Below are 25,072 nucleotides of genomic sequence, written 5' to 3' on the forward strand. Positions count from 1 at the left end.
TTCTGCAGACTCAAATGTAGTCCTGTTTAAAAAAACACACACATACACACACAAAAAATCCTCCACCAATTGGCAGACTCCCACAGGCGCACTGTATCCCCAAAGATAACCCAGAAGGGACTCTCGTATTCTGTAAGAAACACTTGTGAAAACCCTGAGTCGTGACGATCATGCAACAGCCACTGCTGCGGCTCTAGTGGAGGCACTCATAGGCCAAGTGGGGATTTGAGAAACTGGGGTAAAGAGCAAACCTCTGCTCTGGAGAGAGAGAGAGGATGATCTAATGCCTCTGTCCACGAGGACGAGCTTTTCCACGCCAGCTTAAAGACCACATCTGGTGCACCAGAGTCAATCTACTGGCAGCGACTCTCTGGCCACTTGTTTATTTATAAACAAAGTCTCCATGTGGGTGGACCTCAGAAGCTATGGCACCCAAAGGGGGTAACACCAGCACAACCTAGCACCTCGCTGACGGCCCGCGTCCGCTTATATTGATTACTACAGCAGCTGCTGAGAGGGAACAGAGGACAGAAAGAACAAAGAGAGGAGAGAAAAATTGTCTCGGCGGGAGCACTTTCTCGTCCATCCCGCTTAATGGACCTCACCGAATTAAAGAGATCTTAACAATCCTGGGCTAATTGTGGGATCACAATATATTAACCCCACTCCAATTCTAAAGGGTGCCGTTTTGCAGCAGTTTTATTCCAAATGCTTCAATTAGCCATAAAACATGCTGGCAAGTGCTGGCAGAGCTTCTCTTTACCCCCCGCTCCTCCTTCACCCCAGCCTCCCCCACGCTGGAGCAAAGAAAGCCAACTTCAGTTGTTCATTATTAGGTGAGGCCCTTTTGTTATCAGACAGGCTGTCTTTGAGATTGTCCTTGCCTTTAACTCTTTTATTGAGTTCTACAGCACAGCATTATGTTCCAGGAGATACTATTCACACGGGCTGATAACGGAAGGTGAAGGTGCTGCTTTAGACAAACACTCGCTCCTGCACGCCGGGGCAAATAGCCAAATTAAAATCTGCTAATTGCTTCCCGAGGATTCCACGCTTCTTAGCGAATTTGCCAGCGATCAAATTTTAACGGGGGCAATGGATGATTTACACGTTTAAGAAGAACCTAAAAGTGTTTTGAAAGTGCCAGAATGACAAACCTGGTGGCTGAGTAACATCGGGACGGGGTTTAGACGGGCTAAACAGCCCCTCCGCAATCTTAAATTGAGAAGCAGAACACGTGACAGACACTCTGGGTGCGCGAAGATAAAATATCTCCCATAAAATGGGTCATCTAGTATTTAAAGTGCTGTTTATTCTCGCTGCCTCTTCCTGCTCTTTCTTTCTGTAAATACAAGCACGCCAACCAGTTAGCGCAGACAGAAAACGTGCTTAATAAATTGGCCACAAAATTGGGTGGTAGGGTTAAAGCTACGCCCTGACAATTTAATTGCTTTGCTCCGTCTCCATCTTTGTTCTCCCCACCACCTCCAACTCTGCTCCCTTCTCTGTCAGATTTCAAAAGCGTTCCCTTGGATGAGGTTAAGCTTGACACGGGCCAGACCTAATCATGGCACAATCAGAAACTGAAGGGTGTGTGTGTGTGCAGCATGTGGGGTTGTGGTATCAAGTCATCACATCTTGACTCTGCCAAGAGAAGCAGCCTTGGATTTGATAAACAAATAATGTCATTCTGTGTTATTACCCCCGGCCCCCAGATTTCAGAGGAAATAAATCAAAGTCAGGCTTGCCGTTAAGGCGTTAGTCAGGCCTGACACGTCGGCTGGTCACACAGGCACAACATATGGCAGCGGGGAAGGAGAGAGAAAGGAGAGGCAGGGAGGGTGAGGTACAACACGGCGCGCGGTGGAGAGACAAATCATGGCAGCCACCAGAGACGTCTGGTCATTTAGCATGAGCTTACTGAGATGGAGAGAGGGTGATTATGGCCTATACGGAGCGATGAAACCATACATAACACTGTTAAGTTCCTGTGAGTGTGTGTGCGCGCGTGGCCGTCTGCGCGAGCGAGGCGGCGGTGGCACACAGTCTGATGGTGTTCCAAATCATAAAACTAAATGTTAAACCTCAATTGTGGTCAGGGCTGTGAATGTTTCACGACATGTAGCTGTGAACTGAACACTCATGTCATTTTCCATGTGACTACAAAGTCAACAGAGCATCTCGTTATTTAGAAACCATTTCCAAAGCAAATGATCCTATGAAGTAGATATGGTGGCTCTACGTGTTCTGGACACACACCCAAAAAGAAAATAAAAAAAATCATAGTACTGGTAGTATAAAATCTTTTGCTTTCTAAATGGAGACAAGCTTGTCCAGCCCCGGCACCAGGCAGCTGATTTTAGCCTTCCCCGTCCTACTTAGCTGTATTTCCATAACTGGTCTGGATAATCCTTTTTTATCGTGCACAAAGTCACTATTTTCCATTTAAACAAAAACGGCATCTCTGTAAATGAGACAGTGATGTCACAGGAGTCGACTGCTTAGATGCCAGATGCCTATCCGGGTTTAGAAGGCTACGTGAGTTATAAATCAGCGAGGAAACGGTTCGAGCCATCAATAAGGAACAGGATGTGTGTGCGCGCGCGGAGTTGATGCATCTCCAGGGAACCATTTGAGACTGTTACAGCACTATCAGATGAGTTGATGGGGGAATGAGAGAGGAAAAAGGGAAAGTGAAAAGAGGGGATATCTTTCTCTGCGTTTGTGTGTGTGTGAGACAGAGTGAGCCGAAGAGAGAAAGAGAACTCTTGTTACACTTTTTGACACAGGCCAGATCCGATTGTGACACCTACCCAAGGGATGTTAGCAGTGCTGTTCTTTCTGGTTCTGTGACGGGGGAAAAAAATCCTTTGACTGGTAACCTTGCTGCTCAAACTCACCACCTGAACTCTGTCACACATCTGCTGAGATCAGCTGTCACATGCCTTCAGACCCGTCAAGCCCTTTCTGTCTAACTTTGGGTCACGCGGTCTCGGGGTTTGTGCCTTTTCGCAGAAGCACACGTGACCCGGAAAGATTTGCAATCTTGCAAAAAAAAAAAAAAAAAAAAGCATCTCTAGAGACAATGCAAACTGCCGTCGAAACACATTATTTATGACACAACCGTAAAATAATCCAGTAACCTCTATCTAAACACGTCGTAAAACGCACGCACGCACGTCTACATATCACACATTCTCGCACAGCTAACCAAATAACAGCTCGCAGGAGGCTCCGGTCTGTCCCGGTATAGCCTCCCCATCTACAGTCCTGCCCCAAGCTGCTGTTGTTTTCCTTCTACAGCCATCCAACAGATGGTCCAAGCAACCGTTTGCTAACACCACCAAATCACACACCATCATAATGATTGGACACTCTTTTGTTTTGGCAGCTACCTCCCAATCGGCTTGGCATGTGGAAACACTGATTGCTGTGATTGCTCTGACTGTGCCTTGCTCTGACGGCCACAGCAGGAGGGAGAGCAAAACAGAGATTTGGAGCTTCAAATAAGGAATATTCAGCTAGATGCAGAGATGTGATGAGGAATGGTGCTTCTCTCTGCTTTTTTCCCCCCTTCTCTTCCTAATGGCATGCAAATAGCTATTTGCTTAAGTCAGCAGCTCTGAATGTGCACTACTAAGCAAGGGGCCTTTGAACCTACTGTTACACTGCTGATAATGTGTTGGAGGAACACAGGGAGGGGGGACAGAGTGAGCGCAGAGAGGGGCAGAAAAAAAAGAAGCAGACACAGTGTTTCCACTGTCCATCTTGCCGCTACATTTCCTGGCTGGAATGCAAATCTGTCATCGGCTGTCAAGTGCAGCTATTCATAAAACAATTACATACAAAGAGAATGCAGGCCACTTCAGTTCTGACATTTACACAGATTTGAGAACGAACCAGAGTTTGTTGTTTTTTTTCCCAAAGAAGACTCAATGTTATTATCCTCCGCTGACACCACCTTTAGACACACACGCACACACGCGCACCTTCACAATGCAGCTCCCTGACCTTTCGGGCCCTGCCGAGCCCATCGAGAGTTCGTGGCGTTTCATTTGTCATGGTAATGTCTTCCTCGGAAAGACGCCAACCCGAGGAGAACCAGGATGGAGTGGACAAGATATAGTCGTCTGCAGCGTTTTCAAACCACAAGACGCCTCGAGGTGTGCTCCTGTGTCACTATCCCGCTGAGCATCTTTGCGTGCGCGTGTTTGTACACACGACAGGGGACCCTATATCGGAAATTTATGGTAATTGAAAAAGGCCCAATCTTTCGGGAGGGGAAAAATGCAGTCAATTTGATTCCGCAGCGCAAAAAAAGGTCACCCTTTTCAATTTGCACTCAATGCCATATGTGGCACGACAGGGAAACACCTGAAAGCAAACGATCTTATCGTGGCCTCGCAGGCTTCGCCACTTAACCGCCGCATAAAGCTATTTGCTGATTACTAAATAAACGCATTATCTTTCACTTTGATTTTTGCTTGTGCGCGCAAGCCGGCGCCTCGTCGCTTTTGGATTCAGGTAGAAAGCTGCCACAGCGGCGTGTGCGCCTCTTATCCGTGTCGTGACTTTGCGAGCGTGTTATCTGAGTGTTTCTTTCTTCTTCTTCTTCTTTTTTTTTTTTTGGCCTCGCACACTTTCCACTGCCGTGTGTGTGCGGGCTGCACGTCTGGTCGAGCATGTAGGGCTGCACGAGCTCTCGCATGTTGAGTGAGCGGTAACAATGCGGGGGTGCGCCCATCTTTACAAGCAAAGAAATGAAGAAAACATCAAAGGAACGGTGCACGTAAGTCGATACAATCCCAACCCATCGATGTGAGGCAGGGATACGATGAGAAAGGATGAGGGGTTGGGAATGTGTGGGGGCATGAAAGCTCTCACGGTCTTTCTTTGTAGCTGCCAGCGCCGAATTCTGAGCTGAATTTCATCTTAATCTGGGATCTATTCTCTGTGGAATACTGATCATGTTGCCTTTTTGAATGGATAGGCTTTACATTTACATTTAGCCGAGCAGACCCGACACACCTGCACCCACTAGTAGAGTGCGTAACGTCTGCCAAACACAGAATGATCAATGGTCGTTGACCACTTGATGACAAGCGTCCAACACTCGAAATCCCTTCCCTATCTGCCCATCAAGTTATTATACAACAAAGCCCACAGCAATATGAAAAGAGGTTTGGCAAGCCAGTGTGTAGCCTGAAAATGGGTTTCTGGAAAGAGCTGATCAACAAGCAGACAATTTTAGAGCCGTTGACTTCCTGATGTCAACAGCACTATCATGGCAGACACATCCAGCAGATATATCCCAAATACACCACTTCACAAATTCACAAAACACATATTTTACAGTTAAATGGAGTCTGTTTTCAATGTGTTTGTGCCAAGTAATAATAATGCTTACACGTACATCGTAATTTTGAATTGAACACCTGCAACCCATAACCCCCATTCTTTTGGAGACACCCAGCCTGTTTCTACATCCATCTCTGACACAGCTAACCCCCCCGCGACTGACGTCTCCTTCTTAAGTCTCAGTCTAATCCAAATGACATTTTAATACGCTCAATTTTTGCTTTTCAAAAAGTCAAACAAAAAGCGGCGTTTTTCCCTCCGCGCTGACAAAATCTCTGCAAAAGCATCAGCTCCTACTGCAGCTACTGATTGGGCAGCAAGTGAGTCATCCAAGCATCGAGTCACTCATGCATCTGCAGAGCCTCCGAGAGCCTCTTGAACTATTTGAGGCCTGTGCAGACTTAAATGCTTCAGGAATAAGCTGGAGCTATGAGCATGCAGTGCACATAATAAAGCTCCTTTCAAATGGGGAGGGTTTTTTTTTAACTCTTTTTTTTCTCTTTTCCTCCAGCTTTTACAAACCGAGTCTCAAACAAGGGAAAACCTTCACATGTACAGTGCAAGACTGCAATAAGACACGGACAAATGCATTTACCTAAACTGTATACCAGCAACAACAAAACAGACGGAAACTTGCTTTTATTTCATTACTAACCTGTCGTGCAAGTTCGTGTGGAAGTCGTGTTACAACCAGCAGAGCCTGACAGAATATGGCAGACTAACGGGGTAGAAGACTTCTACAACTGCTGGGTTTACCAGCATAGAAATATAAGCAGGCCTTTGCTGAAGACAGGCAGCAGCGTTTTGTCCAAAACTGACAGCGTTTCACCCCAAATCGAGGCGCGCACTGATTGAAGACTTGTCTCCATGCTGTTCCCCTCTTTCTCAGCATTTCTATATATATTTTTCCCCCATTCCACTCTGTTATTTTATATTGCTTTCTCATTACTGGCTAGTGCTTTCTCTCTTACCTTTGCTCATCTCTCCCTATCAGTCTGATCAGCTCATTTTATCTCTTTGCCCAGGAGGAGCCTGCACTTCCCGCCTTTGTTGCATTAGAGAAAGAGTATAAAAGCATTCCAGGAATCCCTGTTTATATATCTTCCTTCCACTCTAAAGTGTACACTGTTAAATAGTACAAGGAAAGTTGGCCTTATCGCGCGGCATCAGCGTGACATGTTGCTGTGTGAGTGAGAGTATAAATCGGTGGGTGGGGGGGTGGGGATTATTGGCTTAGTGTTTTGGCCAGGTTAAAGTGAAACAGCCCTGAAAGGCTCTTAGTGAAGATTACCCCACGTACTAAAAATAGTCATTTTCACCCAGTGCACACACACGCACACAGACACAGACACAGAGACAGGAAGCAAGTGTCTAACGTGATGTGTCTGGCCAGAAAAAAAAACCCCACTATCTGATCTTAGCATTGGGCGTCTCAATTCCACAAAGACACAAACACACACATGCACACACTGAAGGCTCCGCTCTGATGAGAGAGATGGGTATCCACTTGGGGCATGGGATCAGCTGGGGCAGGAACACCAAACCATGCCTCAATCAGCAGCAGTGGCCCAGTGGGAATATGTGTTGAGTGTGTGTGAGAGAGAGATGAGGGAAGGGGGGACTAGACAGGGAAGCCAAGCAGCCACCACCAGACCCAAAGATGTTCCCTTGCTCTTTTTCCAAACATTCCCTGTGGGGACTTTATTTTGGCTATATTCACCATTCTGCTTACTATCCTTTTATTTTTTTCCCCTCCTCCTTTGCTCCCATCTCCCTTCCAGCCTTTCCTTCCAGAAGCGACTGTTGGGGGGCCAGAATATATTTGTTTAGCCACTGCTGCTCCAACTTGCCATGAGCCAGGGACAAATGCCTTGCCTTGGGAGTGAAAAGACAGAGAGCGGGAGAGAGGCGGAAAAGGGAGCCTACAGTGTTATGGCGCAGGCGGGTTGAGAGCTCTTGTTGTGGAGTGGATCTGACAGATGCTCCGAGATGACACAGGCTTGGACAACCCATGTCGGCATCTCTCTCTACTATACATCTGAGCCTATTTGTCTGCGCTCCCTCTCATTTATGTGTCTTGAAACGGAGCGGCACAGCAGAGCTGCGGGCCCGAAAGCCGCGGCTTGCCTTCAGCTCGACAGTGATGGAGGATTTCTTCCAGCAGACAGTGCAAACAATGTCTCGGCACAGTAAAACTGAAGGGAACTCGAGATGAGGAAAGTATGGTGTATTCTAATAAGACTCACTTGAGAAAATCATATTATACAGAGGAATATGATAATTCATACACCCTTTGCTGGAGCAGTGAACTGATGCGGGTGGTGTACTCTCAAATGTCAGCATAAATTTGCAAAATAAACGCAACCGGCATTCAGCAGGGAGTAGGAACAGGGACAATAAGGGTCTCTGCTGTGTGTGTGTGTGTGTGTGTGTGTGTATATATGTGTGTGTGTGTGGGCGTGACAATTCCTCTCAGAGGGTCTATGGCTTTTTGTGCTTGTTCCTGTTTCAGCTCACAGGAGCTATAACGCCAACAAGTGTGTGAGCTAAAATGTGCTTACACAAGTAGGCAGGGCTGCTTGAGGAAAACATTTCATCACAGCATGTTTTATCAAAGCCTTCTAAAGATGACCCAATAAATCTAATCTGCCTTTACTTAAGAATAAGCGCCTGAGCATCTGTCCAATAAGGCAAAAACAAAACAAGACAAAGCACCATAATGCCTTTTGAAGGCGAGTGCCATCACATACACACACACACATTCTGAACACACAGCATCCTGTTGGAGTAATATAAAGAGTTTTCATATGTGACACGGACCACATGCATGCTCTCACAGCACGTCTCTGTATGATATCTGAATAATGCTTTAAGCCTCGGCTTCTTATTTTACTACATACTAAGCCCATAACATTTTACTTCCAATCCAGGGGCTTTCGTTCGGGCTGGCACAAGCCCAAGGCCCTCCTGGTCTATACGTTTTCACCATCCATCTGTCCCCATGCCTCTGCATCTGTCCTGTCATTTGCTGCTCTTTCCTCTTTGTTTCACTCTTTATCTCACCCTTGTCCTGTCTTTCCACCTGTCCATCTATCATAAGCGCATCTCACACGTATCGAGGTATAGGCAGCCCTGACATGCCAAAAGTTGCACTCGGAGCCAGTTTTCTTTCATAATAGCGCAGGCTGACTCGCAGCAGAGAACAGCTGTAAATGCCTTCCCATGCATACATGTGATGTGACCGTCCCACGTCCCTGAGGGACCGCCGCTAGGACGTCCACAGTGGAATTTGAATTAAGCCCAGACCAGTGTGACACATTTCCATCACTCAAACGGTTGACACGAAATCTGAGTAGAGACCTGTGGTTCCAAAGACACTGGGTCACACTTCTATGCTGTTATCTTTGGCAGTACATTGGGAACTTATTGGAGTAACTACCCCTCAACAACTGCAGCCCAAAATAGACCGTGGACTTTCACAAGCCGGGCCAGGAGCAATAGCTTTTATGTGTGTGTGTGTGTGTGTGTGTGTGTGTGTGTGTGTGTGTTACAGAGGGGAGGTGGGGGTCTATCATTCTCTACATTGGTGTCAGGGACAGTTGGGACAGTGGCAGGGAAAGGAGCAAAAGGCCAGCCAGGGGACAGCTTGTGATCTAATACCAAGCACTGCTTCCAGAACAGAACGCATATACACACAGAAACAGACACAGACAAAGTATTTTTACACACACATGCTGCTTAAAAAGTGTGCAAACACTTCCCATCGACCCCTTAATAAGAAAATAAAGACCTTCAAAGGGATGCACTCTTTTTATGCAACCAACCCAGTAAAAGCCACATATCACTTTTAACTCTTTACCCCTTGAAAGCCAACTATGAGGAACCATTGAAGGTCTGTTCTGAACTGAGCAGTTTCTGTCATGTTTTAGGCCTGCTTATAGAACAAAATGACTGCGTGTGCATCAGAGGGTGGTCTCTGGCTATGCAGCTACCCTTTGAAAAACCTGGAAACTATTCAAACAAAGTCTTGATTGATATACACGAATGAGTCAAAGCATGTCATTAAGGGTACAGGGGAGGTCTTCAAATTTGGTGTTATGGTGGAAAGAGTTAGCATGGCACTAGCCTGAAATGCACAGAGTCACATTAAAAGACAGGCATGCACATAGGAGGCCTGTTAGTGGTGATGACAACAGCAATGGCGACTGTTCAAATGCCACTTTTTGTTCTTGTTGTTTTTTGTTTCTTTGCACACCCTAGCTTGGGCTTCTTTAGATTCTCCAGATAAAGCTGTGTAAAAGTGACCCACTGTATTTGTAAAAGAAGGACCGCCATCACTTTAACCTCTTGCTGTACTCGAACCTACTTTAAGCTGGCGACGTTACCCACTCCCTGCGTGAAAATGGCCCAATGATTTCCATGATGCAATACTTCCTGTCCCAACTGTCAAGTCAGACCCCGTTTACTCATTTGCTACTGTACTGCGTCGCATTAAAATGCAACCAGAATAAATGCTCCGGTGCAAAAGAAACAGCGGCATGTTTTTCCTTCTGTCAAAGCTGCAACCCGTTTCAGCAGCTGAATCACTTAACAACTGAACGCAGGTTCAAACTTCCAGGGAGTAAACTTTAAAAAGAGGGGCATGAGCTTGACAGCTGCACCCAGCTGTTACACGTTTTTGGAGACAGCCTTGATAATCTGCTAGCTGCTTTTTCTCAGAACGCACATATAGTCAGACTCAGTGAGTGAGGTTTATTTATTTGGAAGGAGAGGAACATGCATTAAAAATAAAAATAAATAAATATATATATATATATATATATATATACACACACACACACACACACACACACAATTACAGGCTTGAAATCTAGCCAGTTATTAACAATTTCTCTAATCTTTAACTTTTCACTGGATGCTTCTCTGTTCTGTGTTGAAGCCAATCAAGGGGGTGGGGTGCAGGAAGTACAGCTGCAGCCCCCAGCCTTCTGATCCTTGCCGAGCAGCAAACTTTCCTCTGTCAGATTAAGTAGGATTAACTGGGTCCTGCAGTATGATGAACTGAGTGCTTCATATGGTGACTAGAAACTTTCCAAAGATGGAAAAATCCCTGGTCAGGGAAATGTATTACTTCCTTTGAAACCCCAGTTTTCACTGCTTAATTGGAAGCCCTTCCACATTCTTGGCATAAAACAATAGCTGCTGGCTTGATGAGCGCATGAAAACATCACCCGTTTACTGCGACGTACGGCGTTCACGCGCTGTCGGACACGTGCCGTAGGTGTGCGGGAGCATGTGCACTTGTAGGCACGCAAATACAAGCTCAGGCTCACAGTGGAAGTCAGTCACAGCTTCTCGCTCGGAGCTAGTTCCCTCATCGGGGTCCTCAGTGGGTGCTAAGTTCCATTGTGTTTTAAAAACGACACACACACGCACGCATATACACTCTCATTGGTATTTTTATCCATCCCCTGAGCCACTCGGTGGCTGCAAGCCATATCACTCTCAGACGACAGAGGAGCCACAGTCACACCAGCTAGTACTTAAGACCCCACCACCCCCCTTTGTGTGTGCGTGTGTGTGTGTGTGTGCGTGTGTGTTGGGGTGGTCCACGGTGGGAGAATGTCTGGTGATATAAAGGTGGTGGTGGTAGTAGTGGTGGAAAGAATTTAGTCTGTTATCAACTGTTGCCTGCAAGACCACCGAGGACACGCACAGCCGCACAAAACACACAACAGAGACCCGAGGAGTGTGACTACAGGACTACGCTACAGGTACACACATGCACTGCCTTCTCAGATGGGGTTTTTCCTCCTGAGGCGAGGCTAAAGCATCCAATCTCAGTCTTTCTTGTCTATCTCTGGCACTGATAAAGGCTTATAATGAACTGGGGACTGGAACTCAGTCCCAAGACCAATGGCTTTATGGCCTCGGCCAGATCATCACCCGCTGACGTCTGTCGCCGGGTGAGAAAAGAAAGAGAGTCCAATGGAAAGAATAGTACAGAAGTGCAGAGAGAGAGAAGCAGAGGGGGAGAGAAGTGAAGCGGGGCAAAGATTAAAGTTTTACACTCCAACCTTTGAGAAGCATTTTGCAACACAGCGGCCCCGACTATAAATTTACTACGGACGCGTTCTTTCAGATGTGTGCCGCATTACCAACTCTGAACTGAAATAAATGCTCCAGGATTTGATAAGGCTGTCTCCCGTCACGGCCAGGGTCCAAAAAAGGGGACAAAAGTCCTTTCGGGCTTATCGTTCCTCACACCGACTCCTCCTGCAAAAAGCGTATTTGTAAACTGGCAACAGTTGTGCATTGTGTTTGGCTTGCATTCAAGAATGCGATAGCCTGGCCGTGTTTTTATCCCAGCTCAGTGCTGACCCCTCGGAGAGCAAATAATGAAATGACCATGGATGCAAAATGTCCCACAGCATTTTGCTAGCCGTGTTATGAATAATTCACGTACAATGAGAAAGACATTAATGAAGGCCGTTAATAGTTGGATTTGTGATATTTATGTACTTACCTCAAAAAGATTGGACGCTTCGTTCCCATACTGAGCAGAAATGATCTCTGATTGGTCACTGTACCATTTGAGGCCGCCCAGGAAACTGTCTGCGTCTAAGTCACTGACATCCAGCTCTGAGAGGTCAAGTTCAGGTAAGTCTGGGCAGAGGGGCTGGTCTTCACCAACCAAGGCAGCACACTGGAGAAAAGATTAAAAAAAGAAAAACATCATGGATGGTTAGACAGAAATGACAGATCTTTCATGTGCAAATCAGAAAATGAATTATCTGAGCCATCCTGCAAAAGAATAGAGGGACTGGTAATCTGGGCATGACAAGGGGAACTCATACATTTGTATTATGAGCCCGAGCTTCTCGTCTTAGTGACAATTCACGTTCTAATTCCCTCATTTGATCATTCTGGATGCCTCTGCTGATCTGCCACTTTCATGTGACACACTAAGTAGCTGGAATTCATGACTTCTCTCACTGTCGCTCCATCGATAAGTAACGGAACAGCTTTTCTGACGGGCTTGTTTTTTCACAACAACGTGCAAGCCCCGCAACCTGTTTCCACTCAGCTTCTCTTCAGCCTCCCAGTGTGCTGCTTACACTGCCACTGGTAACGGCCTCCCCGCTACTAAATGCTGCCTGTTGACATTTTGTTATTCACCAGCCACTTTTATGTAATCTATCCAGTGTGTCCTGTATGCAGAAGATGTTACAGCTTCTGCCACACACAAATCATCAGATGTGGGGGTGTGTGAGTTTGTTTCCCCCCTGAACCAGCAGCTGAACAAGCAAAAGTCTGCTTCTTCTGGGGCAAACTATGAACCAGAGAGTCAGTGGTCATTAAAAAGGAAAAATTAAAATTAAAAAAATAAAATCCCCCAGAGCGGGGGATGTTTGCATGTTTACACTTTTGACTATGCAAATGCTGAACCCAGCCTGTGAAAACAGCTTCATACTGTAGTCTACACACTCCTTGACAACGCGTCTGTTTATGTATTAACGCCGGCCTTAAGAACGACATAAGAAGCCCGGATGTGTTTGGCCCGGAGCCTGAGGAGGGGTGAGAGTCGGGTTCGGCTCAGGGCAAAGCTGAGAGACGGATGCTGTGCCAAGAAGGAAAAACCGCCCAGACACCGGTGTCACAGTTCATCTGTCCTCGGAAACGCACCAACACGAATACACGATGACTTAAGACCGTGATGAGACAAATCCGTTATGTTGCGACTGCGAAGAGGAGGACAGATTCACTGCGTCTTAGGTTTCCCCCCACCCCCAGATGATCCAGTCAGACAAGACACGGAATGAAGAAATGGCAATAAAGCCGTTAGGATATTCAGAGGATGGACGTCCCTGTGCTCAATTATCTTATGGATTTCTTAGCGAACAAATGAAATAGCGCCGCCAGACAGACAGTCAGGGTGCACCACAGCGCTCCGGTGATTTACGCACGCACCGCGCATAAAAGCACCTGCTAGAGAGATTATTAAAGTAAGGAGCGCGGCGCTGATTGACAGTTAAATAGCAGGGCTTTAATACGTGCATACATTTTTTATCAGCATCGATCGGCTGAAGGAGGACACGCACATTGGTAGGGTTGAGAGTGGAAACTAAAATCGCAGTCTAAAAAAAGAAAAGATAAGGAAAAAAACGATGCTCTCCTGGAGCGTACCTGGAAGTAAGTGCAAAGGAGGGTGTCCGAATAACAAACAATCCCGAAAACGGTCTGCAAAACACACACACACACGTCCATATACAGATACACAAACACACGTACACACAGAGCCGCATTTTAATTAGATAAGAGCTGATTTCTTTCTCATAATCTGATCACGCAGACCACAAAATCGCAGCCGTGCAGCCGGATTGCAGTCATGTAGTTACTGTGAAAAACCCTCTCTGAGGCATCACTGAGATAATGAACGCAGACAAGTACCTCTGTATAACAAGCTGGGTGGACTCGGAAGATTAAGGGGTAAAAAAAAGGGGGGACGAATAAGTATCCTTTTGATGTGCGTTATTGTCTGCATGCGCTTTAACCAGGTAAAGTAAGCTGCATAAAAAAAGACAGGAGCGATAGTGAGCTAATGACTTGGATGAAGCGTTTAAAATCAGCAGAATGTTGTAAATAAATTCGCAAGAACACGGAATGATCTACTCTAGCTGGACGCGATGTTGCCGTCCAGCCAGGGCAGCATTCCTCCGGCAGGAATGTTGACACACAGACGTGGTACCGGTACCGTTAATATTAACATGCTCCTGCGCAATGCCAGATACCCGGTGCGTCAGTGTGGACAACCTTTGCACTTGCATTTGAAAAAAAAAATCACCTGGCTATCTGGACACAGCACATCAAAGGAATTATTTTCGTCTTTGGATTTCATGCGTCAGCGAAATACCTGACTTTGAGACATTTCAGTCATTTCGGCACGAAAACCTTCTCGGCACCGGAGCGCGTACAGTCCGCGGTTGGAAAGATATCCGCCAGCTTGCAAGCACTTGCTCCGACTAAACAGGGATCCTACGTGGAGAGCAATGGTCCCGAGCCCGTGCACGCGTTACAACAACTACATCTTTAACTGGGCTGAAAAGGGAGATTCCGCACATTCCCTCCACTTGTCATATATTCCCGTGTCGTATATCCCTCGCATCCTCAACCGTGTCCAGACGCGCACTAAGCCACGAACAGCACCGGCAACAGAGGAGGAGGAAGAGGAGGAGAGAGAGAGAGAGGGAGAGAGTGCAGACTTATGTGGAGATCATCGTGCCAGTGTTGTCCATCGTTCCAGAGGGGAGAAAAAAAAGTCCAGAGGGCTAGAGAGATGAAAGAAGCCGGATTTTATTTGATGCGCTCACCTCTAATTCTCTCCACACCGAGTCCTGGTTACACCTGTCCCACGCCATCCAGCCACTGAATGACGCTCCGAAAAATTAAACAAAAAAGAAAAAAAAAAAAAGAAAAAAAGGGGGGGGGGGAAGAAACCAAGTAAAAAAAAAAAGGAAATCCACACACGCTTCCCACTCGCTCTCACAGAGGCAACTGCTGCCCCTCGCCGAGAATGAACCGAGGGCACCTGTCTTACAACTGCTTTCCATCACATGACAAAGCTATTAAAAGTAGTCAGGGGAGTGACTCCGCGTCCACACACTACTCGCCAGTGACGCGCGCTGAGCAGGCGGGGTCTGGCTGCGCACATAGTAAAATCCTTTCCGTGCACTGCAAAAAATGCCAAACTCAAAACCCATCTATCCATATGCCGGGCGGGGGGGGGGGGGGGGGGGGGGGGCATTATGAAAATAGGTTAAGAAGGGTGGTTCGTGGGATTTGCACAGACTAAAAAGAGCAGTCCTTAATTCAATTTACTTGCTTTACTGGAAGATTAACTAGAACGAAATCAGTAAGATTCTGGATGTGAACTTGTGTCTCAGCCTCGTGATCTCAGTTTGTTTGCAAATGTGCAAGGCATATTGATATTACAATTCTTCTGCAGCAACTTAATAGTAACTGTATCACTGATTCCAGGAAAACTTGGAGACCATATAATGGAGAAAGCACAAGTCAAATGATGTCTCACCAGCACTGTAAAGCACAATTTAATGAGTTTAAGCACCAGTGCAATCTGTCATATTAAGTTTCAGCTTTGTAATTATAGGTTTTTTTTTCTCCACAATAAGCAAAGAACATATTGCATTTTCTGCTGCATGAAACGATTGTTCATTTAAAGTACTTTCTCAGCCTGATCTGTTCCCGTTTTACAACCCCTCCCCATGCCCCCGGCTCTCTTTTTCCCCCCTGCAGACATGCTGCTGTGATATGCGCAGAATGTGGTTTGGCACCGTCTTACTGAAATAAGCCAGTCTCTGCCTAAAAGATATGTCATCTAGTCGGCAGCACATGCTGATCCGAATCCTGCAGAGACTGTTCAGCGTTAATGGTGCCCTCGCAGATGTGCCTGCTCATGCGCACCTACATCAAGATAACAAAGCTGCAGGATTTCGGGTTGGAGGATGCAGTGTCCATGATTTTCAGAAAGAACCTCTAATCCTGAACCATCATACCGCAGGATGATTTCCTGACGCCCTCAGAGTACATTTTTAAATGAGGCTGTTGCGCGTGTTGTCCTTTCAACCTTGTTTATGTGTTTCTTTTCTTTCTTCACTGACAGTGATTCTCAGAGGTTTTTCTCAACTTCATGCAGCAACGCAGCCATAAAAAAAATTGGCTTTCGGTCTTGCCAGCTAAATCCAATAATGGAATTATAATTAGGGGATAATAATAATGATATTAGAATGTTTAAATGTTTGAATTACTGAAAATGTTCTGAAATTGCTGCACTCTTTGGTTGTGCAGAGTGATAAACTGTTCCCGTCTTTACTTCGTAGAATAGACTAGACTTTATTGTCATATATGGTTTGCAGTTCTACATGTGTTCAAAAGATTAAGCTAAAGGTATAAAAATAAACATAAATAGTAAGAAAGAAAATGCAACAATACTGTGCAGAGGTTCAGCAGCATGTGGTGTGAAAATGCACAGCGGCTGATATTCACAGATCAACACTGCAGTGTTTACTTAAAGACTCACTGCCATGCTCTTTGTACACCTAATCATATTACTGACCAATTAACCTAATTAGCTGTGAGATCTTCAACCGGGTCAGGCAGCTGTGAAAGTGGTGATGTCATCAAATCCAAACAGAGTATTCAATTCAACAATCACAAGCATTACTTTGCATTATTTTCTGTAAATATGGGGGTTAAATCATTTGAAATCCTTCCTTTTAGATTCTAAAATAGGTTTGTTCTTTCATGACTGGAAAAAAAAAGAAAAAAGAAAAAACAGCTTTGTTTTTTTGGCATATAATATATAGTACAAAGAAGGTAATTCTGCCTTTTGGAAAGTAATTCTTTGTCCATTCAGAGGCAATAAAGAAAAGGACAGGTGGCAGTATTAACCATGTATACAGTGTAAACAAGAGGTGTATAGGCAACAGTGCCTCAGTAAAATAAAAACAAAAGCTTTGTGGACATTTCAAACAGTGGTTTTTCTGTTGGAGCACTGACAGGAATTCAGCAGGAGTAATTCACTGTGTGCTAAATGTTATTGTCTCCCTTTCATCATCCATTACAGCTCAGTTCTGCACTGAAGCCGTCAGGAGTTAAGCGTCAGTTGGGAATTTTCTCAGCGTTTTAATGAAATATGCTATTACAAACCCACACTATTGCATTAGACTGTAAACAAATAACGCTTGTTAAGATGTAAGCATTTTCTTGTTTGGATATTATTCTCGGGAAATAACTTCAATTCTGACAATACATTTCTGCAATAAGAAACTCGCTCGACGGGATATTTCATCCCCTATCCGATTGTGTGTGCATGTGTGTGTGTGTGCGCGCGTTGTAAGTCTGTTAAGCCAACCTGCATGCAAGGAGCAGCTGCCTCCCAATATTAGCGATCCACTTACAATAAATCTCATTAAACACAAAATTGCACACAAAGCTGGAAATGCAAATTGTAAACTGCACCGATTATGTTCAAGGAAAACCAGTGTATGCTCAGCGTGCGTGTGTGTGTGCGTGCATACCATATGAGTGTGTGTATGGTACGCTTATAGGCATGTGAGGGCATGTGTACCACTAAATCTATACATCTGCCTCTCCACGCGTGCCCAGAGATGCCAACCAGGAGCCAAGGCGAAACCTGATCGGAGCAGGTGGCGTGTGCAGTGACCTCACAGAGCCCAGATGGACCAGCGCTACACAGTTAGTAATATAGGGGCAACATGGGAGTGACATGGAGAGTAAAGGTAGGCGGCTTTGTGAGTGCGGCACGGATAAAACGCTCAACAACCTGGACTTAAGTCCTTCTGTGATCAAAGAAAAAAAAACGTGTAGATGAAGTGGGTCGACACTGTTTGTGTGTCTAACAAATGTCTGTTAGTGCAATGACAGGAGATACCGGTCGGATAGACACTTTAAGGTTCATGGTTTACTAAAAAAAAAAAAGAAAAACAAACCTTGGTAAGAGACCAAAGCCGGTAAATGATATTTCTCCCTCTCCTGAAGCAGCATGTGAGTCACAGTCAAATGGCTTATCTGATTGTACTCTTCATGCCAATTAAGACTACAGAAGCTAAATATAGATGTACTATGATTTTCTTTCTTGAATGGCCTTTAATTCATTTTCTGTTGTTGTTGTTTTTTCTGCGAACACTTTCTTGCTGTAGGCTGGCTGTTTATGTATGCAGTGGTGGAGATGTTTGTAGATATAGGAGTCGTTTCAAAAGAGGTGGGGGGGAAAACGGGGCTCTACAGCCCTACTGAAGTACAGGTAATCTTTGAAATGCCACAGCTTTTGTTTCAGTTGCAGAGAGCTGATAATGAATGGCTAAGTACGAGGGGAGACTGACGCAGGCTTGTGCAGAATGAGAAATAGGTGATGTTTAGTAGCCCACGTCAGAGGAGAAAGTCGGGCCAAAGCACTGCGAGCTACGGGACCAACATCACGACGTGTTCAATCATTCTGCTCCCGCGAATGGCCCGGGGGTCTTCGCTTTCTCACCACCCTTGCGTTTAGCTGCTCTTATAGATATCACCTCGCAAAAGGCCCAAATCTACAAGATGGAGTGTGAAAAGTTGCCAGCACCTATTTGATGCATAGCATGTCTAAAAAACCGCTGCTAACGGCTTGAATATTGCAAACTGCTGAGCGTTAACCTGCTTCAAGATGGACCATAAAGAAAGAAAGAAAAGCGACCGCTGATCCAGTCTCTAAAAAATCAAGCAATGTGATCTGTTAAATGAGACATACGTGCTTTCACAAAGAGGCAAACTACATGGTTTTTTTTAAACAAAGGATTAGAGGAATTCAATGAAAAGTCAGTTGACAAGAGAAGTCATCAAAGCCAAAATGGGTCTAATCCACAGATAATTATCTTTGCCGCCTATTTGCATTTCTGGTCTTAGATTGAATCTGATATTAACATTTCTATTTAAGAGCAGAATTTACATGGACGGGTTCTGCGGGTGAAATTAAGATCACGAGTCGACTTCGAACGCATCCTGTTTAAATCCGCGTCAGCTGTGACTTAAACTTTAAGTGGCCGTGTCTTGTTTTGCTTTATCTCTAAATTGTGTCACTGGCCCTTTGAGAGTGTGCTTCTGCACACCATGGGTGTGTGGGTGTGTGTCTGGTGGGGGGGGCGTGATTCATATCACTTTGTTGCATGTCATTGCTCCCAACTGAATCCATCCTAGCATCTGGCCATTTTAATACATGGTGGCTGGATTCATATGAATTAATTGAGGGCAGAGGTAAAGCAGAGTGCTGCATCTATTCATGTGCCACTCAGGCCTATAATAAGACAGCTTATGCTTGGCATGGCGCGCTGTCGGTGGATGTGCTTTCGGATCTTCGGTGCACGGGGGTCGTTTTTCCACTGGATGAGTCATATTGTTTTCTCCTTATTAGGGGACAGAGGAGGAAGTGGTCACATTTCGCAACAGTCAAATGCTCTACAATAACATAGGATGTAATGCCATACAGAACTGGCTACAGGAAATGTAATGGATACACAGTGCATGCATGGGCTTCTGATATGGTGTCGAATTAATACACTGGGTTGTGTTCAAAGTAGGCTTTGCTAAATCAGAAAAAAAAAGACAAAATACAAATGGGTTAGACTTTTAAATGTATGGCAACTTTTTAAAAACAGTTTTCATCTTTTACCTCTCAGCACTGCAGTGCATGTCCACACATCTGCTCAGGCTCCATAGGCTGCCAACTCATGCATTATAAGTGAGATAAACAGTGTGACGCTACAAATTATGCCGACGCTCGCCCCCTTTGACATACAGTAAGCTAGTGCGTTCTCCCCCTGTGAAGATTCGCCTCTCTTTGTAGTGCCCTTCAGAGGACCCGTTGCCTCGCCGCCCTGCGTGCAAGCATGTAATCCTTTCCAATGAACTCCACTGTGTCATTTAGCCACTCTCAGGATGGCGGCTACTTTCCCCACGGAGCATCCAGCCCATATTATTAAGGCAAATGGCATCAAGAGGCTAGGGCCAGTTAGACATGGCTGAGACTTGGAATTGAAAATAGCATCAGTCCCACACAGGGACTGGTAAACACAAAAAAGGAGCCTGGGGCGCAGCGCAGGACCACCCTCCCCCTTTTCCTTACTCCAGCTCTGTTTTTTTTTTGGGAGGTGGAGAATAAGCAGTAGCGGCCGTTCCTCCACCACCACCATCACCAGCCCCCCTCCCACCACTATGCTCAAATAATATCACGGTCACACGGCAAAGTGAGTTGTAGACTCCCTCCGAAGCCGCGTGTTGTGGTGCTGTTGTTGGGCTTGTGAGTCATGCAAGATGCATGCAGAAAGTGGCAGCAGAGAGAGAGAGAGAGAGAGAGGGAGAGAGAGAGAGGGTAACTGCAAGCACGGGCCTGGTGTGAAATGCATCTTGGTGGAGAACTAGCGCTCTGTGTAGGGACTTGTGAGGCACTTTGTGTTTTGCTTGGGTATAGTACTCACAAGGAATATTAAAATTTATGGACCATGAGGGTTTGGGTTGCGAGCGCGCGCACACATAAACAAGACTCGCACACTCCCTGTGCTTAAAATGCTTCATACCCCGAAACTTTGAAATTGCTGTAAAATCCAAACAGATGCCACATGCCCAAAGATGTAACTAGAGGAAATGAGATGCACTTGTTTCGCAGTCAAATATATATATATATACATATAAATTTTATTATTTTTTCTCCTACTGAAAGGGCATGTGAAAATAGTGCTTGTCATGCTGTTTATCCACTAAGGCAGTTTTTGAAGTTTAATGCAAAGTTTAAGCTGGTGAGCCAAAAAGCCGTGGCCTGTAAAAACGGATCTGTGCGGCACAGTAATCATACAGGCAACAGAAGAACAGGAGTGCCAGTTTTCTGCTCGTTGGATCGTGTTTAACAAAGTGAAAATACGTTAACGGGGTCTCATCACTGGGCTGCGGGCAAATGTAGGTGCATTTTTTTTCTTCTGCAAACTGCAAAATGATCTCCAGTGACTCACGAGTCGGGGGGGTGGGGGCACAGCACAACAGATGTTGCTTGATTTCTAAAATAATAGAGAGGCAGGGCTCAGTGCCTTGACAGCGCAGTCCTTATGAACTCTTAACACTGGAAGAGTGCCAAGGAAGAATTAGGTCAGCTAAAGTGCGCTGCACCTTGTGGAACTCCACATTAAAACAGCATCAGGGGGAAAGGCGGGAGGGGGGCGTGTTTAGTGGCGCACAGGTAGAAATTTCTGGAACAGCACAACCGGGGTTTTTTGTGCTTCAACTCACTCTTGTATCACAGAAACGTGAGCAGAAACGTTACACCCCTGAGTCCAGACTGCAGTCTAATTATTTTGAGCAATGAAAAGAGAAGGAAAAGGGGGGAATATGAGAGGGGGGGGGGAGAGAGAGGGAAAAATGCATGCGAATTGCAATTCTTTCATGCAGCCTGCTGCATACCGGGTGTATAACCACAAGCCTGAAAAAAATCCTTACAGCACAATAAAACTGATTGTATCATCACCTTTTTTCCCCTTACAGGGTGCATTTCTACTAGTCTTCACATCACCTCCTAAAAGGAGCTTGTAGTGCTGGAGTACACAGTGACGTTAAAAAACAAAATGAAATAAAATAATAATAATAATGATAAAAAAAGAGCAGGGATGAGAGGAAAGAGAAGACACAGTCAATACCCATTTTTTGCCAAGGCATCCTAGTGAAAAAGAGCAAAGAAACAAAAGGAGCAGATGGATGGAGATGGAGCTAACGCTGAAAGAGAGTGTGACAGGGAGTAACAAAAGCAAGAGGGAGCTGCTGTGAGTGATAGAAAGCGTTGGACAAAGACGGGCATGAATTAGAGGCAGATATGGAAGGAAGGGAAGGAAGATGGAAGCCTAAGTACAGGAAGGCGTGATTGGGGGGGACAGGAAGTATCGGCCTGACAAAGGGTCAGAGTGATGGGAGGCCGACGACCGTCTCCCCGCGCTCTCCGAAGCTGTTCCATCTCTCATCTGAAAGATAAGCCACCTCACGATCCCCTGCTTGATTTCCCAGTGCCAGTCTGTCCACACCCAGTATCTCAGGGTTAAATCTAGTGGTTACTACACTCCCATCCCGCGCATATTCCAGTCACGGTCTGATATCTTTCTGCTTACGACGGGTATCTGCCTCACATGTCCTACATGTTCGTTTATGGGAAGGTCTAGATTTTCACACACAGATATACGCACGCAGGCCCCCGCTACCACCAGCATGGCCTCGTTGCCCCCTCGCGACTGTCACATTTTTGGAAGTAAAACTGAGTTGCAAAAATACTCCCCCCCACTCTCCCGCTCTCTCTCGTTAGCAACAACAACTAAGAGATAATGAGATGCGGATTTGAAGACGACAGAAAGTAATTGGTTTTGATGTGTGTAAAATCGTGATTTTAACTGGACATGATATTCAAATGACTTGGCAGCCGTCCATCAGCACGAAAGCGTGTGTAAGCACATTGCAGGGCCCGGGCTGAGCAATAATGCTGGCTTTTTCCTCGTGAGTAAGCAACCTCAGTGTTTTTGGCAACCAAAGCGTTCCTCGTTTTTTCCACTCAGACGTCGTTATGCCCCGAGCCGTTTCCACTGTCTGGAAAATAAAAGCGATTTTCATCACTTATTTTCAGTATATCTGATTATCAGTGGTTGAAATTTACAGCGTTGGGGAAGTGTCAGGCAGCCGCTCAGTCAGCCAACCCTTGCCCTGGCTTCCCTGTCCCTGCAGCCTCCTTTCCCGATGCCTTTCATAATCCCTCGTTGTGTGCTTTTGTGGTCGTCTGTGTCCACCGGGACTGTCATCAGTGCCACAATAAACAGGATTAATCAGCACTGGCATTGGGCACTTTGGTCCAGATGACGCGTGTAATTAAGGAGTAATTGGCATGTCATCTGTACATGAGAAAATATGACGCGCGCGGGCCAGATGTAGCCGTCTCACCGCCCTGCAACAAGCCGTGCTTGGAACAACTGTGTCCTCAAAGGCTTTTCTGAAGAGAGAGATAACTTCCTTTGCAGTGCTGACACTCGCTTCCTTAACATCTTTATTCAAGCCTGCGAGCTCCCTCGCATTGTAATTCACTTGCTTATTCATTTATTTACATGCTAACACACTTAAACTCTAATTTGCTAACTTATTCATTTATTTACATGCTAACCCACTTACTGCCGCTTGCATTCAGCAACTTATTCATTTATCCACATCCAGGATGACACAGTTACTTCCTTGAGAATTCATTTATGCACGTAGGAAGTCACTTACGTTCTCGCCAGCTTAATTAAGAGGCCCCTTCTCTTTTCACTTCACACAAAAGGATGGGTTTATGCAGCTCAATATATACTGTAGCTGCACACAATGGTAGATGGCCGAGATGGCCTTTTATGTTTAGGGTCATGCCGGCTGCAACAATAGGTCTGAACTGCCCTTATCTCTCCTTGTAAACGTGAGGCTCTGGGATAAAGTCGGAGCCCGATTTCATGGCTCACGAGGGAGGCGTCGGGATGAACATAACCGAGGGGAGTTTTTTTTTTTTAAATTCTCATATACCTTATGTTTTACTGGTTGTAAGAGAAGCCATATACATACATATATATATATATATATACAGTGGGGCAAAAAAGTATTTAGTCAGCCACCGATTGTGCAAGTTCCCCCACTTAAAATGATGACAGAGGTCAGTAATTTGCACCAGAGGTACACTTCAACTGTGAGAGACAGAATGTGAAAAAAAAATCCATGAATTCACATGGTAGGATTTGTAAAGAATTTATTCGTAAATTAGGGTGGAAAATAAGTATTTGGTCACCTCAAACAAGGAAAATCTCTGGCTCTCACAGACCTGTAACGTCTTCTGTAAGAAGCTTTTCTGTCCCCCACTCGTTACCTGTATGAATGGCACCTGTTTGAACTCATCATCTGTATAAAAGACACCTGTCCACAGCCTCAAACAGTCAGACTCCAAACTCCGCCATGGCCAAGACCAAAGAGCTTTCGAAGGACACCAGGAAAAGTATTGTAGACCTGCACCAGACTGGGAAGAGTGAATCTACAATAGGCAAGCAGCTTGGTGTGAAAGAATCAACTGTGGGAGCAATCATCAGAAAATGGAAGACATACAAGACCACTGATAATCTCCCTCGATCTGGGGCTCCACGCAAGATCTCATCCCGTGGGGTCAAAATGATCATGAGAACGGTGAGCAAAGATTCCAGAACCACACGGGGGGACCTGGTGAATGACCTGCAGAGAGCTGGGACCAAAGTAACAAAGGTCACCATCAGTAACACACTACAACGGCAGGGAATCAAATCCCACAGTGCCAGACGTGTCCCGCTGCTGAAGCCAGTGCATGTCCAGGCCCGTCTGAAGTTTGCCAGAGAGCACATGGATGATACAGCAGAGGATTGGGAGAATGTCATGTGGTCAGATGAAACCAAAGTAGAACTTTTTGGTATAAACTCAACTCGTCGTGTTTGGAGGAAGAAGAATACTGAGTTGCATCCCAAGAACACCATACCTACTGTGAAGCATGGGGGTGGAAACATCATGCTATGGGGCTGTTTTTCTGCCAAGGGGACAGGACGACTGATCCGTGTTAAGGACAGAATGAATGGGGCCATGTATCGTGAGATTTTGAGCCAAAACCTCCTTCCATCAGTGAGAACTTTGAAGATGAAACGAGGCTGGGTCTTCCAACATGACAATGATCCAAAACACACCGCCCGGGCAACAAAGGCGTGGCTCCGTAAGAAGCATTTGAAAGTCCTGGAGTGGCCTAGCCAGTCTCCAGACCTCAACCCCATAGAAAATCTGTGGCGGGAGTTGAAAGTCCGTGTTGCTCGGCGACAGCCCCAAAACATCACTGCTCTCGAGAAGATCTGCATGGAGGAATGGGCCAAAATACCAGCTACTGTGTGTGCAAACCTGGTAAAGACCTATAGTAAACGTTTGACCTCTGTTATTGCCAACAAAGGTTATGTTACAAAGTATTGAGTTGTATTTTTGTTATTGACCAAATACTTATTTTCCACCCTGATTTACGAATAAATTCTTTACAAATCCTACCATGTGGATTCATGGATTTTTTTTTTTCACATTCTGTCTCTCACAGTTGAAGTGTACC

General features: G+C 45.5%; 1 protein-coding gene across 5 annotated transcripts in view; it reads right to left on the minus strand.

Moving 5' to 3' along the window:
• Positions 1-14,967, minus strand: part of ppargc1a (peroxisome proliferator-activated receptor gamma, coactivator 1 alpha) — a 35,329-nt gene extending 20,362 nt beyond the window's left edge. For 4 of the 5 annotated variants that reach the window (XM_085349642.1, XM_085349639.1, XM_085349638.1 and 1 more), the window contains exons 1-2: positions 14,730-14,967; positions 11,885-12,064 (exon numbers count right to left, since the gene is read on the minus strand). In XM_085349642.1, the coding sequence (XP_085205768.1) occupies positions 11,885-12,064; positions 14,730-14,777 (228 nt within the window). In that variant the 5' untranslated portion in view covers positions 14,778-14,967. Of the gene's footprint in view, positions 1-11,884; positions 12,065-14,272 lie in introns of all 5 variants that reach the window. The other variant, XM_085349640.1, reaches the window with a different exon arrangement.
• Between the last annotated feature and the right edge of the window lie 10,105 nt (positions 14,968-25,072).

This window comes from Diplotaxodon limnothrissa, linkage group LG3, assembly GCF_057381915.1.
Source record: "Diplotaxodon limnothrissa isolate DT_005_m linkage group LG3, D_limnothrissa_male_GT1.1, whole genome shotgun sequence".
NCBI classification, from domain to species: domain Eukaryota; kingdom Metazoa; phylum Chordata; class Actinopteri; order Cichliformes; family Cichlidae; genus Diplotaxodon; species Diplotaxodon limnothrissa.